This window comes from Bombina bombina, chromosome 3 (assembly GCF_027579735.1).
Source record: "Bombina bombina isolate aBomBom1 chromosome 3, aBomBom1.pri, whole genome shotgun sequence".
NCBI lineage: Eukaryota > Metazoa > Chordata > Amphibia > Anura > Bombinatoridae > Bombina > Bombina bombina.
Genome location: NC_069501.1, coordinates 805,687,697 through 805,705,938, shown reverse-complemented (window position 1 = coordinate 805,705,938; position 18,242 = coordinate 805,687,697). Strand labels below are relative to the sequence as shown.

Here is an 18,242-nt window from a genome sequence, read left to right as displayed (position 1 = left end):
CGGACCGGGGATGGTGTAAGTCATCAGGTTTAAATCTAGGGTTACCCAAACAATCTAAAAAGTCCTCTTCATCCTCACTGTATTCAACAGATTTTCTGGCTTTCTTTTTAGGTTTTTTAGCGGCCGGGGAGCCATCGGAATTATCCGAATCATTTAGGTTATCTGAATTGATATCAGTGTATTCGTCACCATCTGATTCCTCAGAATCTGAAGATGGATTATCAATAATATTTTTTGACTTAAATTTTAATTTTTTGCATACATGAGTATCCCCTGTTTGGTTACCCTCAGGGTGCAGGGTTCTGTTAACAGCGGTTTTTCTTCCTTTGCTGTGAGGAATATTAGTCTCAGTTAAACATTGGCGAGACTTTTCGATAAGTTTTTTACTTGCCTTATAAGCAATGGATGGGTTCTTTCTTTTTAAAGATATTTTTCTTTGTTTCTCTCCTATCAAGGAGGTCATTTTATTAAATAAATTGTTCATAGAGGAGTCAATCATTGATTGTACTGTGTGTAAGGTCAAGGGAGGTGATTTAGATTGAGCTTCAGACATTGTTTATAATGTTAGAGAAAAAACAATGTGAAGTAAAACTATATAGAATTAATAAATTAAATATCAAATCCCCTTAGAAAGCACAAAATTTTATATATATAAACTTAAAAGTATATATAAATGAAAAAAGTTTAACAAAACAGGGTATTGAGAGGCAAAACATTTTTTCCTGAGGTAAAATATTTGGTTCAAATGGTTAACCTTATTGCGTTTAGTATATAGCAAATATACACAGTAAATGTAATGAAATATAACAGCCAGAAGATGGCCACAGAGGCTGAGGAGAAAGCTCTTATATTATATTTGTAGGCAATGTCAGGACCGAGTGGAAAAGATACAAAGTTACCACTCGGTTCACAGCAGAGGTACAGCTGACAGGAGGCAAGGTTACTACATCGGCAGAAGTGGGCGGGAGGGACGGCCCACAAAATGGCGACCGGACTGAGGGAAGGAAAAAAACATGCATAGGAAAAAACATGCAGAGGGATAAAACACTGAGTGGGAACGATAGATAGAATTTGAAGAAAATCAATAAGTGGTAAGATAAAGGCTCAATAGAGGAATAGAATAAGGATAAGGTAAAAGAAAAAACCGGTAAAAGAAAAAACCGGAGAAAAATACACATATATAAAGGACAAAATATAGAAATGAATGAGAGACAGAAAACGGAAAAAACGATAAAAGGGAAAAAATATTTATTAGAACAATAATGATAACGTATAATAATATTATGACTGCACTACTTATCTGAGTGAGCAGCAAAAAGAAAGAGGAAGTATGTTAATTGGGTGCTCTGTTTATAGTCTATGCTCTGTACTGATTGGTTGTTTTTTCTCACTATAATAAGTCTATGTTATGTTCTTATTATGTGTATGTTATGTTATCTTATATATCTTGTTCTTTAAAAGGCTGCATTGAGTAGTAAAGAAAGAGTAATGCATAAAAATAGGAGTCTCTGGTCTTGTAATAAAATCCTGAGTTGGTTGGTGTGGAAGAGAACGAATAACAAATTAATCAACGTTAAATAATTGACCTAAATTAAAGGGATAGAAAAGTCGAAATTAATCTTCTTTTAAGACCATTTTTAATTACTTATATTTCAAATTTGCTTTGTTCCGTACATGGCTCTCTACAGAAACTGTAATTAGGAGAAATTTGTTTGTCCATACTTGATCAATTAGTATTTTTTTCCATCTAAAGGGGAGGATAGTCCATGGCTTCATTCATTACTGTTAGGAATTAAGAACCTGGCCACCAGGAGGAGGCAAAGACACCCCAGCCAAAAGCTCAAATACCTCCCCCACTTCCCTCATCCCCCAGTCATTCTTTGCCTTTTGTCACAGGAGGATGGCAGAGAAGTGCAGAAGATCGGAGTAGTCTCTTATGGAGGGTAGTACTCTTTGCATTGGGACTGGAGTTTTAAGTAGTCCTGTCAGCCTCTCAGTGAGAGCCTAGGTGAAAGTTAGAGTCCGGAGATACAGGGAGTCTTTCTGCAAAACCATTCAGACTCATATTAACAGCTCCACAAGCAGTCAGCGTTGATGAGTTTTGCTGCCTGCTTTTTACACTCAAGTCCATGTCAGGAGCGAGGCTACTAACCTATCACACTTTAAGGGCTGTGTTCCTGTTTCACAGCGTAGATTCTGGTAAGATTGTTTAATTTTTTATTACATAATAACACGGAAGACAGGGTCACAGTGCGACGCCTTTAATCTTTAACGAATCAAGGGTTAATATTCCTGGAAAGGGGTTTATTGAACAGGGGGGGTTTATACATGATATTGTGTCATTGTTGCGTTATGTGCGAGATGAGGCTCTGGCAATGTGTGGAACTTTCAGGTGACTTACGGGAGTATTGCGCAGCCCTTTTTTGGTGCGTTTTCTCCTTAGGCAGGGGCAGTCCTGCCAAGCATTCCATGTGACAGGGTTTAGCTATCTCTTTTCCTCTGTTGATCAGCGGTGCAGGAGACGAAACGGATTCTGTAGTCCGGGTCCTAGGAGGTGGTGAGTGCCCTGGCCATTGGAGGTTATAAAGGTGCCTATTTTTTAAGTTAATCTAGTCCATAATAAAAGCGCAAGCTATGGAGGACTCTGACGCCTTAGAGGGTTCTTCCTCTTTAACAAGGTCTCATTCCTGTGTTTATTGTGAGGAGGTTCTGGTAGAACAGCCTGCTCAACTATGTTCCACATGCCTTAATAAAGTTACAACATCTAAAAGTTAACAGATGTCTAGTACTACTGAGCCGTCCACCTCTGAGGGTTCCCCGTCCCGTGAGGTGCGTATCCTGCATTCATCTCCAAGCCTCAGGGTCCAACCATTACTCCTGCAGGAGAGATTCGTTGGCCGTCAGATTTTGTGGATTAACTGCAAATGGCGGTATCGAAAGTGATCCATGCCTTACCACGTTCTACTAAGCACAAGCATAGGGTGTATCATGGCGGCCCGGCCCAGGGATTGTTTACGCCAATGGAAATATCAGAGGCGTTATATGATGATGAGGCCTACTCTGACTCTTTGGAGGAGGCCCCTTCTGGGTTGGAGTCCGTGTCATCTAACCCTCCGGCTGCGGAGGAGCCTGACTTTAGGTTTAGGATAGAGAATTTGCGCTTTTTGCTGAAGCAAGTGCTTGCTACTCTGGAGGTTCTGGAACCGAAGCTTCCAGGAGGAACCTGGATTCCTAAGCTTGATAAGGTATATGAGGACAGGGTGGTGCCTCAGGTCTTCTCGGTTCCTGTTAAGATGGCTAATATTATTAATAATTAATGGGAGCAATTAGGTTCTTCCTTTTCCCTTCTTTCTTAAAGAAACTGTTCCCTATTCCGGACTCTCAGCTTGAGCTGTTGGGTACTGTCCCTAAGGTGGATGGTGCTATCTCCATGCTCGCAAAGCGGACAACTATTTCCCTCGAGGATAGTTCGTCATTTAAAAAGCCCATGGATAAAAAGTTCGAAAACATGTTAAGGAAGATGTTGCAACACACAGGGTTAGTTTTTTAGCCGGCATCGGCCAGAGCCGCGGTTTCCGGAGCTGAGACATATTGGTGTGAATCCCTGTGTGAAAAGGTCTAGGGGGAGACTTCCATCGACGAGATACAGGAAAAGATTAAGGCGCTGAAGGTCGCCAATTCTTCCATCTGTGATTCCAATATGCAAATTATTCGCCTTAACTCTAAGGTGTTAGGTTTTTCCGTTTAAGCTTGCAGTGCTCTTTGGCTTAAGTCTTGGTCTGCGGACATGACCTCTAAGTTGAGGCTGTTTTACCTTTTTAAGGAAAGATTCTGTTGAGGCCAGGATTGGATTCACTCATATCCACGGTTATGGGAGGCAAGGGAGCTTTCCTACCGCAGGATAAGAAGGCTAAGCCTAAAGGATCTACTTTTTGTCCCATTCGTGCAGACAAGGCCTAGTGCCAGCAGCCCTCCATGAAAGCGGACCTTGGAAGCCGGCTTATTCTTGGAACAAGTCTAAGTAGAGCAAGATGCCCGCAGAGACAAAATCGGCATGAATTGGCAGCCCCCGACCGGTCTCCGGACCAAGTAGTAGATTATCTCTCTTCTCAGAAGCCTGGTTACAGGACGTTCAGGACCCTTGGGTTCTGGAGGTTGTCTCCCAGGGTTACAGGATAGGGTTCAGATCCCATCCGCCCAGGGGCAGATTCCTCTTGTCAAACCTGTCTTTAAGACCAGAAAAGAGAGAGACCTTTCTAGAGTGTGTGAGGGATCTCTCCTCTCTCGGCGTTATTGTACCAGTAGCCCTAGCAGAAAGGGGTCTAGGGTACTATTCAAATCTTTTTGTGGTTCCAAAGAAGAAGGGCACTTTCCACACATTTCTGAACCTAAAGTGTTTAAACAAGTTTCTGAGTGTTCCATCGTTCAAAATGGAAACGATCATATCTATTCTGCCCCTAGTTTAAGAGGGACAGTTCATGACAACTATAGACTTGAAGGACGCTTACCTTCATGTGCCAATCCACAGGGACCACTTGAAGTTCCTAAGATTTGCGTTTCTGGACCAACACTTCCAGTTTGTGGCCCTCCCCTTTGGTCTGGCGATGGCCCCGAGAGTTTTCACAAAGGTTCTGGGAGTGCTACTTGCGGTGGCCAGAGGCAGAGGCATTCCTGTATCGCCCTATCTAGACAACATTCTAGTCCAGGCACTGTCGCCTAGTCTCGCAGAGGATCATTCAAGGGCTCTTCTTCTTCTTTTGCTCCAATCTCATGGTTGTAAGATCAACTCAGGAAAGAGTTCCTTGGTTCCTAGCAACAGGGTGGAGTTCCTGGGCACGATAATAGACTCTATGTCCATGAAAATATTTCTCACAGACCATCGACGCAGGAAGATTACATCCTCTTGTCTTGCCCTTCAGTCCTCCTCATGCCCCTCAGTGGCTCAGTGTATGGAGGTGATCGGACTCATGGTTTCTAGATGTCATTCCATTCGTCAGGTTCCATCTCAGACCTCTTCAATTGTGCATGTTGAGACAGTGGAACGGCGATCATTGGGATCTATCACAGCAGATATCCATGGATGCACGACTCGGATCTCCCTCTCTTGGTGGATCTGTCCGGAGCAACTGCCCATGGGGACATCCTTCTTGAGAGATTGTGACCATGGATGCGAGTCTGGCAGGATGGGGAGCTGTTTGGGGTGCCAGGATGGCAAATGGTGCTGGGAGGAGTCTCTCCTTCCGATAAATATTCTGGAACTCCAAGCAATCTACAATGCCCTGAAGGCATGGCCGCCTGCTGGGGTCGTTCAGCTTCATCAGATTCCAGACAGACAACATTACCTCGTGGCTTACATATACCATCAGGGGGTACGAGGAGCTCCCTAGTCATGAGGGAGGTGTCTCAGATCTTGGAGTGGGCGTGTAAGATATTACTCTTAACTAACCAAAGGATCTTATGTTAAAAGCTGTCCACGTCGCAAAATTAATATATACATATATCAATAATGGGCCCTGTGCAAACGAATTTCATATACCGTACTGTATATCTAATGAAACCCTCCAGAAACAGACAACCATACTACCTTCAACTATTTAAACCATCACACATTTATTAAAGAACAGATAAATAACAAGATTACATGTTACTGTTTACAAGGTTAAACACATAAAAACAATTTAACAGAGAAATAATACATAAATGAATATTACCCCGTTTGTTTCCTGTGGGAGTCCCGGCTACAGCTGTTGGTGTTTTCCTTTCAAAGATGAACTCTGTCTACCATTATTTCTCCCTGATTCTTATACACTTTAAAACTGCTGACAATACACTTTTGGCTCTATTCCAAATAAGGTGCTCTACACTATTGTAAGCTCTTACTACTCACAGCAATCTTCTCTACCCATATATGATCTTAACTCTTGGTATACGTAAACTGGCTACCTCAGCATTGCTCCATGCCTGATGTTTTAAAATAGTAAACAGAACATATTAACCTCTTTATAACTGTAATAATGCCATCTTTCTATAACTACAGTAATACTACATTTATACACATTAAAATCTTACAGGCGGGGTTCCACAGTTTCTCGATCTCAGCGATTCACATTCCAGGTGTGGACAACTGGGAAGCAGACTTTCTTAGCAGGCAATGCTTCCATCCGGGGGAATGATCTCTTCACCCCGAAGTGTTTGCGGAGATTTGTCTCAGGTGGGGAACGCTGGAGATAGATCTTATGGCGTCCAGCCTCAATTGCAATCTACCCCGATACGGGTCGAGGTCCAGGGATCCCCAGGCAGAGCTGATAGATGCCTTAGCGGTGCCTTGGGGGTTCAGCCTAGCTTACATTTTTCCACCGTTACCACTTCTACCTCGTGTAGTGGCACGCATCAAACAGGAGCTAGCTTCGGCCACTCTGATTGCTTCATCATGGCCACGGAGGATGTGGTTTGCGGACTTCGTGGGGATGTCATCCTTTCCGTGGTGGTTACCCTGTCGCAGGGATCTGCTGGAACAGGGCCCTTTTCAACATCGAAATTTAGATTCTCTGAGGCTGACTGCGTGGAGATTGAACGCCTAGTCTTGGCCAAGAGAGGTTTTTCTGAAAGTGTGATTGATACTGTAATTCAGGCAAGGAAGCCAGTCACTCGCCGCATCTACCATAAGGTGTGGAGGACTTGCTTGTCCTGGTGTGAGAAGCATGGATATCCTAGGCATAAGGTGAAGATATCCAGGATTCTGTCCTCCAACACGGTTTGTAGAAGGGTCTTGCCGCTAGTTCCTTAAAGGGACAGATTTCGGCATCATCAGTCTTGTTGCATAGGAGACTCGCTGAGCTCCCTGACATCCAATCCTTTGTTCAGGCTCTGTCTAGAATCAGGCCCGTCTTTAAACAGTTTACTCCTCCATGGAGCTTAAACTTGGTCCTTAAGGTATTGCAGAAGGTTCCCTTTGAGCCTATGCATTCCTTTGACATTAATATTCTGTCCCGGAAGGTTCTCTTCCTGTTGGCCATTGCATTGGCACGCAGAGTATCTGAACTGGCTGCCTTGCAATGTGAGCCTCCTTATCTGTTTTTTCATGCTGATAAGGCTGGGCTTCGCACTGGTTTGGGCTTTCTTCCCAAGGTGGTGTCTAACCGTAACTACAATCAGGAAATAGTGGTTCCTTCTTTGTGTCCTAACCTTTCTTCTTCTTCTAAGGAGAGGTTACTTCTTTTTGTGGTGTATTCAGGGAAGCGCAAGGGGCAGAAAGCCTCTTCTACTTCTTTGTCCTTTTGGTTGAGGAGTTTGATTTGCTTGGCCTATGAGACAGCGGTACATAGGCCTCCTCAAAGGATCACGCTCATTCAACTAGAGCTGTGGTTTTATCTTGGGCCTTCAAGGATGAGGCCTTTATGGAGCAAATTTGTAAGACATCTACCTGGTCCTCCTTGCACACTTTCACAAAGTTTTAGAAATTTGACGTTTTTGCTTCTACGGAAGCTGTTTTTGGGAGAAAGGTTTTAAAGGCTGTGGTGCCCTCAGATTAGGGTCCGCCTTTTTACCCTCCCGGTTTCATTCAGTGTCTTATAGAGCTTGGGTATATGTTCCCAACAGTAATGAATGAAGCCGTAGACTCACCTCCCCTTTTAGATGGGAAACATAAATAATGCTTACCTGTTAATTTCATTTCCATCGAGGGGAGGAGAGTCCATGGCTTCCGTATCTCTGATGGGCGGACCTAAATTTAATTAATCTTCTGGCACCATTTATACCCTGATGTTTCTCCTACTGTTCCTTGTTCCCTCAGCAAAATGACTGGGGGATGATGGAAGTGGGGGAGGTATTTGAGCCTTTGGCTGGGGTGTCTTTGCCTCCTCCTGGTGGCCAGGTTCTTAATTTAACAGTAATGAATGAAGCCGTGGACTCTCCTCCCCTCGATGGAAATGAAATGATCAGGTAAGCATAATTTATTTGCTCTTCTCTTTTTAGTGTATAGTGATTATACATGACCAGTTAGTATATTATTTGTTTTACTCTTTAGTGTATAGTGTTTATACATGATCAGTTAGTATATTTATTTACTCTAGTGTTTATACATGATCAGTTCGTATATTTATTTACTCTACTCTTTAGTGTCTAGTGTTTATACATGATCAGTTAGTATATTTATTTACTCTACTCGCTAGTGTATAGTGTTTATACATGATCAGTTAGTATATTTATTTGCTCTACTCTTTAGTGAATATAGTTGGTCAGGGCTCGACAAACACAGGAGCTAGGGAGCCACTGGCTCTTAGAATTTTACCCCTAGCTCCTAAGTTTTTGGGTTACTCTCTGGTATACAGTATCTATATTCAAATACCTCTGTCTGGCTCCTAAATATTCTTTCTTCTATAAGATACGACGAGTCCACGGATTCATCCTTGTGGGATATTATCCTCCTGCTAACAGGAAGTGGCAAAGAGCACCACAGCAGAGCTGTCTATATAGCTCCTACCTTGACTCTACCCCCCAGTCATTCTCTTTGCCTACTCCAAGTACTAGGAAGGGTAAAGTGAAAGAGGTGATAAAATGTTAGTTTTTATTTTCTTCAAGCAAGAGTTTTCTATTTTAAATGGTACCGGTGTGCACTATTTTCCCTCAGGCAGCAGATGGATGAAACCTTCTGCCTGGAGGCTGATGATCTTAGCATTTGTCACTAAGATCCAGAGCAGTTCCCACAGAATGGCTGAGGAGTACTTAAGAAACTTCAGTGTGAGGAACGTTTTTCATGCTTTAAGCAGTGAGGTATGTTCAGTCATTTTTTTTTTTCCGGAGAGACTGTGGTATTTCAGAATTGGCTGACAGTATCCCCATGAGGGAAAGGGTAAGCAGTAATCCTAAAAGATATAGAGGGGTATTACTAAGCTTGCATATATGGGCTAAGAAAAAAAATGGTTGACACTGCCTCTAAATGTTTGTGGGCAAACGTTTATTTAACTTGGAGTCCTGATAACATTTTTATGAGGAACATTTTTCATTCTTAATGAGAGGGTACACATGGCTTCTTTTTGGGTTTAGGAACCCACATGGCTAGTTTTAGACCGCTCTGGTGCGGTTCATTTGGGCTGAGAGACATCGAGTGAGATGGGCGGGGCCTATTTTTGCGCCTCAGTTGCGCGGTTGTTTTTGACAAGCAAGCAGCAAGCTCCAACTCCGGTGGGCCCTTGTGAGAGTATTGGGCCAAATCGAAGCTTTAACCCAGTTTTGCAGACCCCTGAGGGCAGGTAGGCGCCACAGCAGGGCTGTTTTTTCTTGATTTAAACGTTTATTAATTATCCGTTTTTTTTCTGGAAGGGTTTAGTGTTTACTTGTGGGGCAAACGTAGCTGCATAGTTTGGATGCTTATATCATAAATTTAAACGATTTGATGGTTTTAAAGCAGTTTTGCAAAACTTGTATGCTTTTTTTCTCTTAAAGGCGCAGTACCGTTTTTTAAGATTGTTATTTTTTCACTAAATAAAGTGTTTTCAAGCCTGCTTGTGGTCATTACTAGCCTGTTGAACATGTCTGACATTGAGGAAAGCCAATGTTCCATGTGTTTAGAAACCATTGTGGAACCCCCACTTAAAATGTGTCCCTCATGTACTGAAAGGGCCTTACATTGCAAAGAACATATTTTAGCCGATAAAAGTATGTCGCAGGATGATTCTCAGTCAGAAGATTATCAGGTTTTGCCATCTATTTCTCCCCAAGTGTCACAACCTTTAACGCCCGCTCAAGCGACGCCAAGTACCTCTAGTGCGTCTAATTCTTTCACCCTGCAAGATATGGCCGCGGTTATGTCTACTACCCTCACAGAGGTATTATCTAAACTGCCTGGGTTGCAGGGGAAGCGCAGTAGGTCCGGCATGAGAGTAAATGCTGAGCCCTCTGACGCCTTATTAGCCATCTCCGATGTACCCTCACAATGCTCTGAATTGGAGGTAGGGGAATTGCTGTCTGAGGGAGAGCTTTCTGAAGGAAAGATGTTCACTCAAACAGACTCAGATATGACTACTTTTAAGTTTAAGCTTGAACACCTCCGCTTGTTGCTCAGGGAGGTTTTAGCGACTCTGGATGACTGACCCTATTGAGATTCCTCCAGAGAAATTGTGTAAAATGGATAGATATCTAGAGGGTTCCTTCTTACACTAATGTTTTTCCGGTCCCTAAGAGGATTTTGGACATTGTTACTAAGGAGTGGGATAGACCAGGTATTCCGTTCTCTCCCCCTCCTGTGGAGTTATAAAATCATGATTAGAATAAATTATAAAATCATGATTAGAATAAATATACAATTTCAAAGAAGAATTACACATTAAATATGTTCTTCATAGATAAAACATTTAGATATAAATTAAGATATGGAATAAAGAGTTATAAATTAACTTAGATAGAATTAGTCAGTTTAGTTAGTAATGGGTTAAATGCTGTTTTAAGGACAATGTATTTGGAACTGTGACATTTACGTTCAGTTTCTGTTGTCAATCAAAACACCTACACTGCTAGCTAGACATAGTATTATTAACACTCTAATGCACTGCGCATGAACATGTTAAAATAGTATTTTCTATATGTCAGCCAAAATTATAGTCTTTTAAGGAAGTTAAAATATATATATATATATATATATATATATATATATATATATATATATATATATATATATTCTTTAATATGACTTTATTTTGCCTTGGTTAGACAAAACCCTAACTATAGACAAATATTTAATCTGGGTTATCTAACAGATTAAATTAATACTCATATTTATCAAATATTAGTTGACATAAATCATTTATTAATCACAGCAAGATTAATACATACCTTGAGATCTGAAGGCAGAAGATAACAATAGCCTCATACAAATGTAAAGCTTATATACAAATTTTAAGCCAATGAAATCAAAGCATACCATAAATGAAAAGGCTATCTTTGTATATTTTAACTTCCTTAAAAGACTTTATAATTTTGGCTGACATATAGCAAATACTATTTTAACTTGTTCATGCGCAGTGCATTAGAGTGTTAATAATACTATGTCTAGCTAGCAGTATAGGTGTTTTGATTGACAACTGAACGTAAATGTCACAGTTCCAAATATATTTTCCTTAAAACAGCATTTAACCCATTACTAACTAAACTGACTAATCCTATCTGTTAATTTAATTTATAACACACTATTCCATATTCTATATCTTAATTTATATCTAAATGTTTTATCTATGAAGAACATATTTAATGTGTAATTCTTCTTTGAAATTGTATATTTATTCTAATCATGATTTTATAATTCTAATCATGATTTTATAACTCCACACCTCTTACTTTTAAGAAAATTTTTCCCATATCTGACACCATTCGGGATTCTTGGCAGACGGTCCTTAAGTTGGAGGCAGCTATTTCTACCCTGGCTAAGCGTACAACTATACCTATTGAGGACAGTTGTGCTTTCAAAGATCCTATGGATAAAAAATTAGAGGGTCTTCTAAAGAAAATATTTATCCATTAGGGTTTTCTTTTGCAACCTATAGCGTGCATTTTTCCGGTAACTACTGCAGCTGCGTTTTGGTAGGAGGCTCTTAAAGGGCCACTGTAAGTAAATATTTTCTATGCCTGTTACTAACTAACTACCCCAAATACGCTTTTTATCAATAGCATTTCATTAACGTATCTCTACCGTATATCAGAAATCTTGTCTGCAAATTTAATTGTTTTCCAAACCCACTCCGTGGGTATCCTTTGCTCTGTACCAATCCGTTTGCAATACCTAGGTTTCAAAATGGCGCTTTAAAACACAGGGTTATTGGTTTAAGTATTTTGAACACTCAGTGCTGAAAATAGTGGGCAGGATAACGTGACATCATCAGCGAATAAAAGATATAACTTTTAGAACGTTATGAAACTTCGTTTTGGAGAAAATATAGGTCAGTAGGTTTTAATTAATGTTTATTAACTTTAATATGTTAGTTGTTTAGCTTAAAAATTATAACAGAAAGTAATCCTTTAAGGTTGAGACCCCATTAGATGATATTCTGGACAGAATTAGGGCTCTCAAGCTAGCTAATTCTTTCATTACAGATGCCGCTTTCCAACTGGCTAAATTAGCAGCTAAGAATTCAGGTTTTGCCATTTTAGCACGTTGAACGTTATGACTTAAGTCCTGGTCTGCTGATGTGTCATCAAAATCTAAGCTTTTAGCTATTCCTTTCAAGGGTAAGACCCTATTCGGGCCTGAACTGAAAGAAATCATTTCCGACATCACTGGAGGAAAAGGCCATGCCCTTCCTCAGGATAAGACAAATAAAATGAGGACCAAACAAAATAATTTTCGTTCCTTTCGATACTTCAAAGGTGGTCCCTCTACCTCTTCCCCTGCCACAAAGCAGGAGGGGAATTTTGTTCAATCCAAGTCAGTCTGGAGGCCTAACCAGACCTGGAACAAGGGTAAACAGGCCAAGAAGCCCGCTGCTGCCACCAAGACAGCATGAAGGTCAGCCCCCGATCCGGGACCGGATCTAGTAGGGGGCAGACTTTCTTTCTTTGCTCAGGCTTGGTCAAGAGATGTTCAGGACTCCTGGGTTTTAGAAATTGTGACCCAGGGGGGTATCTTTCAGACTTCAAAATTTTCCTCCAAGGGGGAGATTTCATCTTTCACGATGGTCTGCAAACCAGACAAAAAGAGAGGCGTTCTTACGCTGTATAGAAGACCTATATACTATGGGAGTAATCTGCCCAGTTCCAGAAGCGGAACAGGGGCAGGGGTTTTACTCCAATCTGTTCGTGGTTCCCAAAAAAGAGGGAACCTTCAGACCGATTTTAGATCTCAAAATTCTAAACAAATTTCTCAGAGTCCCATCCTTCAAGATGGAGACCATTCGGACTATTTTACCGATGATCCAGGAGGGTCAATATATGACCACCGTCGATTTAAAAGGATGCGTATCTTCACATTCCTATCCACAAAGATCATCACCAGTTCCTCAGGTTCGCCTTCCTGGACAAGCATTACCAGTTTGTGGCTCTTCCCTTCGGGTTGGCCACAGCTCCCAGAATTTTCACAAAAGTGCTAGGGTCCCTTTTGGCGGTTCTAAGACCGCGAGGCATAGCAGTGGCGCCTTATCTGGACGATATCTTAATTCAGGCGTCAACTTACCAACTAGCTAAATCTCACACGGACATCATGTTGGCTTTTCTAAGATCTCACGGGTGGAAGGTGAACATAAAGAAGAGTTCACTTATCCCTCTCACAAGAGTTCCATTCCTGGGAACTCTAATAGACTCGGTAGACATGAAGATTTTCCTGACATAGGTCAGAAACTCAAAGATCTTAACCACCTGCCGAGCACTTCATTCCATTCCTCGGCCATCAGTGGCTCAGTGTATGGAGGTAATTGGACTAATGGTAGCGACAATGGACATAGTTCCGTTTGCTCGCTTGCATCTCAGACCACTGCAACTATGCATGCTCAGACAGTGGAATGGGGACTATGCAAATTTATCTCCTCAGATAAATCTGGATCAAGAGACCAGAGACTCTCTTCTTTGGTGGTTGTCACAGGATCATCTGTCCCAGGGAATGTGTTTCCGCAGGCCAGCATGGGTCATAGTGACGACAGACGCCAGCCTATTGGGCTGGGGCGCAGTCTGGAATTCCCTGAAAGCACAGGGTGTGTGGACTCAGGAGGAGGCTCTCCTTCCAATCAATATTCTAGAACTGAGAGCGATATTTAACGTGCTTCAGGCATGGCCTCAGCTGGCTTCGGCCAGATTAATAAGATTCCAGTCGGACAATATCACGACTGTGGCATATATCAATCATCAAGGGGAACAAAGACTTTTCTAGCGATGATAGAGGTTTCCAAAATAATTTGATGGGCAGAGACTCACTCTTGCCATCTATCAGCAATCTATATCCCAGGAGTGGAGAACTGGGAAGCGGATTTTATAAGTCGTCAGACTTTTCATCCGGGGGAGTGGGAGCTCCATCTGGAGGTGTTTGCACAATTGATTCATCAATGGGGGACACCAGAATTGGATCTGATGGCATCTCGTCAGAATGCCAAACTTCCTTGTTACGGGTCCAGATCAAGGGATCCCCAAGCAGTACTGATAGATGCTCTAGCAGTACCTTGGTTGTTCAACCTGGCTTATGTGTTTCCACCATTTCCTCTCCTTCCTCGTCTGATTGACAGAATCAAACAGGAGAGGGCTTCAGTGATTTTGATAGCACCTGCGTTGCCACGCAGGACTTGGTATGCAGACCTGGTGGAAATATCATCTCTACCACCGTGGACATTGCCACTGAGACAGGACCTTCTCATTCAAGGTCCGTTCCAGCATCCAAATCTAGTTTCTCTGCGGCTGACTGCCTGGAAATTGAACGCTTGATTTTATCAAAGCGAGGATTCTCTGAGTCAGTCATAGACACCTTGATTCAGATTCGAAAGCCTGTCACTAGGAAGATTTACTATAAGATATGGTGTAAATATCTTTATTGGTGTGAATCCAAAGGCTACTCATGGAGTAAGATCAGGATTCCTAGGATTTTGTCCTTTCTCCAAGAAGGATTGAAGAAGGGGTTATCAGCTAGTTCCTTAAAGGGACAGATATCTGCCTTGTCAATTTTACTGCACAAGCGTCTGGCAGATGTTCCAGACGTTCAGTCGTTTTGTCAGGCTTTGGTTAGAATTAAGCCTGTGTTTACACCTGTTGCTCCACCATGGAGTTTGAATTTAGTTCTTAAAGTTCTTCAAGGGGTTCCGTTTGAACCTATGCATTCCATAGATATTAAGCTTCTATCTTGGAAAGTTCTGTTTTTAGTTGCTATCTCTTCGGCTCGAAGATTTTCTGAACTACCTGCATTGCAATGCGACTCGCCTTATCTCCATTCTGATAAGGTGGTTTTGCGTACCAAACCTGGATTCCTTCCTAAGGTTGTTACTAATAAGAACATTAATCAGGAAATTGTTGTTCCTTCCCTGTGTCCTAATCCTTCCTCTAAGAAGGAGCATCTGTTGCACAATTTGGACGTGGTTTGTGCTTTGAAGTTTTACTTCCAAGCGACCAAAGATTTCCGTCAAACATCTTCTCTGTTTGTTGACTATTCTGGAAAGCGTAGAGGTCAAAAAGCTACGGCTACCTCTCTTACTTTTTGGCTGAAAAGCATCATCCATTTGGCATACGAGACTGCTGGACAGTAGCCTCCTGAACGAATTAGAGCTCACTCTACTAGAGCGGTGGCTTCCACATGGGCTTTTAAAAATTATGCTTCTGTTGAACAGATTTGTAAGGCTGCGACTTGGTCTTCGCTTCATACTTTTTCCAAATTTTAGAAATTTGATACATTTGCTTTTTCGGAGGCTATTTTTGGGAGAAAAGTTCTTCAAGCAGTGGTGCCTTCTGTTTAGGCATCTGTCTTGTCCCTGCCGTTCATGCGTGTCCTGTAGCTTTGGTATTGTATCCCACAAGTAAAGGATGAATCCGTGGACTCGTCGTATCTTATAGAAGAAAAGTAAATTTATGCTTACCTGATAAATTGATTTCTTCTATGATACGACAAGTCCACGGCCCGCCCTGTCAATTTAAGACAGATTATATTTTTTTGATTTCAAACTTCAGTCACCTCTGCACCTTTTAGTTTCTCCTTTTTCCTCCTGTACCTTCGGTCGAATGACTGGGGGTGGAATCAAGGGAGGAGCTATATAGACAGCTCTGCTGTGGTGCTCTTTGCCACTTCCTGTTAGCAGGAGGATAATATCCCACAAGTAAAGGATGAATCCGTGGACTCGTCGTATCATAGAAGAAATCAATTTATCAGGTAAGCATAAATTTACTTTTTTGGTTCCTAAATTCTAAACAGACTTGCCAACCCCTGGTTTATGTATGGCATTGACTGTACGAACATTGTTAGAGTTAGTAGTGTACTTTGTGCTTAAAGGGACATTCCAGCCAAATTTGGAATTCACATGGATGTATTTCACTTTTGAATAGGAGCGTTTTTGTATATACATGTATTAGCAAAAATGCTTCCAATAAAAGCTATAGCTGTTTCAAAGTGTATTTTAAGTATGCACCGTGCATCAGCATTTTAAATATGGCACTTGCTCAGAAAGCCTAAGGTGCTTGTATCTTCCGGTAATGACTCAATTTGTTAATATGATACAAGCCCCACTGACTCTTCTGGTGTACTGAGAATATCAAGCTATGCTTCACATGCACGTGCAGAGGAAATTGTTAACACTAAAGCAGTAATAACTTTTGCTAGAAGCATTTTTGCCAATACATGTGTATCTCAAATATGTTTCTATTCAAAAATATAAAAAGGGGCTAACACATTGGTTTAGTCCTACATGGGAGCTGAGATCATTGTGGCTCCTGAGCAGAACTTGGCCAGAAATTGGGAACTATGTGCGGCCACTGCTCCTTATTGGTTCACCAGTGTGGAGTTGCCCCACAGCTGCCTTGGAGACGTTCCTTATAGGAGATAGCAGATAAATAGAATTCAGTTAACAATCGAAAGGCAGATGATCCCATTAAAGGATCATAATAGTCGAAAAGTTACATGTTTTAATCCGTTAAAACATTTCATTTTAAGACTATTAACTCTGCACTACTGTGAGTCTAACCCCTGCAAAAGGTTGTAAACACAGTAGAATTGTAACTCGGGACCTGCAGAACACTGCTGTTCCCAAGCAGAACCTGCAGATGATACAATCAGCAGCGCTATTGCCACGACTGATATGAAACAAAATACATTTTTTCATGAGGAACAATTAATCAGAAAATTTTTTTTTTTTTTTTTTATTTGTGCACGTCTATTAAACATGTAGTAAGCTGCTTATGAGTAATGCACACATTATATTCTACCATGCCAATGTGTTTAAAGCCCTTTTAAATGTATATATGTAAGTTTCACTGTATGAGCTAAAATCTCATTTCTCCACATTGATTGGAAAATTACCTTGTGAAATTATAATTTCAGGTTTGGGATAAACTATTTTGGGTATGAATTTACTAATACCGATTGGTAGTGAGTCATTAACAATGATAAATGGCTGTTTATTTGTTAGCCAGACACACACAGCATTGCCTGCTCAGTGAAGCACATCATGTAACTTACCAGGGCTCTGCTGTTTTTTTTTTGCAGGTTTGTTCGCACTGTGCTGCCTTTTTCTCAGGAGTTCCAGCGTGACAAGCAGCCAAATGCTCAGCCCCAGTATTTATTTGGCTCCAAGGTATGCTTGAGCATTATTGTCTAACCAAAATGCAAATATATTCTTTTGCAATGTTTTTTTTTCTATCATGATTATAGTTAGCAAGCAATCTACCATGATTAAACTTTATTCTTAAAATTAGAAATTGACGTTGGAATGTAAATGCAAGGTTTACTCTTTATTTAGCCCAACATCAAATCTGGTAGTTCAGCATACTTTAGCTGAAAGGGATATGAAACACAAAATGTTTGTTTCATGATTCAGATAGAGCAGGGTTCTTAAAACCTTTTTTTTTCCCCTCAAGACCCAGTGCCATGATACCTTTGCCACCCTATTGTTATGCTTGGTCTGAAATATTCTGATGTATTATACATGATAGCTGCAATTTTTGGCAAAGTGACTAAAATGTGTGTGTACTTTACTGCTGATTGTAGTCAAACTGGAAAGTGTTGTAAAATATAACACAAACTCATACAACATCCACACTCTCAGATAAAACAAACTCATACAACACACACACGCCACACATGCCACACACGCACTCTTATACAACATCCACACTCTCAGATAAAACAAACTCATACAACACACACATGCCACACATGCCACACACGCACTCTTATACAACATCCACACTCTCAGATAAAGCAAACTTATACAACATCCACACTCTCAGATAAAGCAAACTTATACAACATCCACACTCTCAGATAAAGCAAACTTATACAACATCCACACTCTCAGATAAAGTAAACTCATACAACATCCACACTCTCAGATAAAGCAAACTTATACAACATCCACACTCTCAGATAAAACATCTCATACAACACACACACGCCACACATGCCACACACGCACTCTTATACAACATCCACACTCTCAGATAAAGCAAACTTATACAACATCCACACTCTCAGATAAAACATCTCATACAACACACACACGCCACACATGCCACACACGCACTCTCATACAACATCCACACTCTCAGATAAAACAAACTCATACAATACACACACA

General features: G+C 41.2%; 1 protein-coding gene across 2 annotated transcripts in view; it reads left to right on the top strand.

Annotated features, from left to right (window-relative positions):
- CYFIP1 (cytoplasmic FMR1 interacting protein 1) overlaps nucleotides 1–18,242 on the top strand; it is a 543,505-nt gene that overhangs the window by 232,979 nt on the left and 292,284 nt on the right. For both annotated transcript variants that reach the window (XM_053707734.1, XM_053707733.1), the window contains exon 23: nucleotides 17,153–17,240. In XM_053707734.1, coding sequence (XP_053563709.1) covers nucleotides 17,153–17,240 — 88 coding nt within the window. The remainder of the gene's footprint in view (nucleotides 1–17,152; nucleotides 17,241–18,242) is intronic.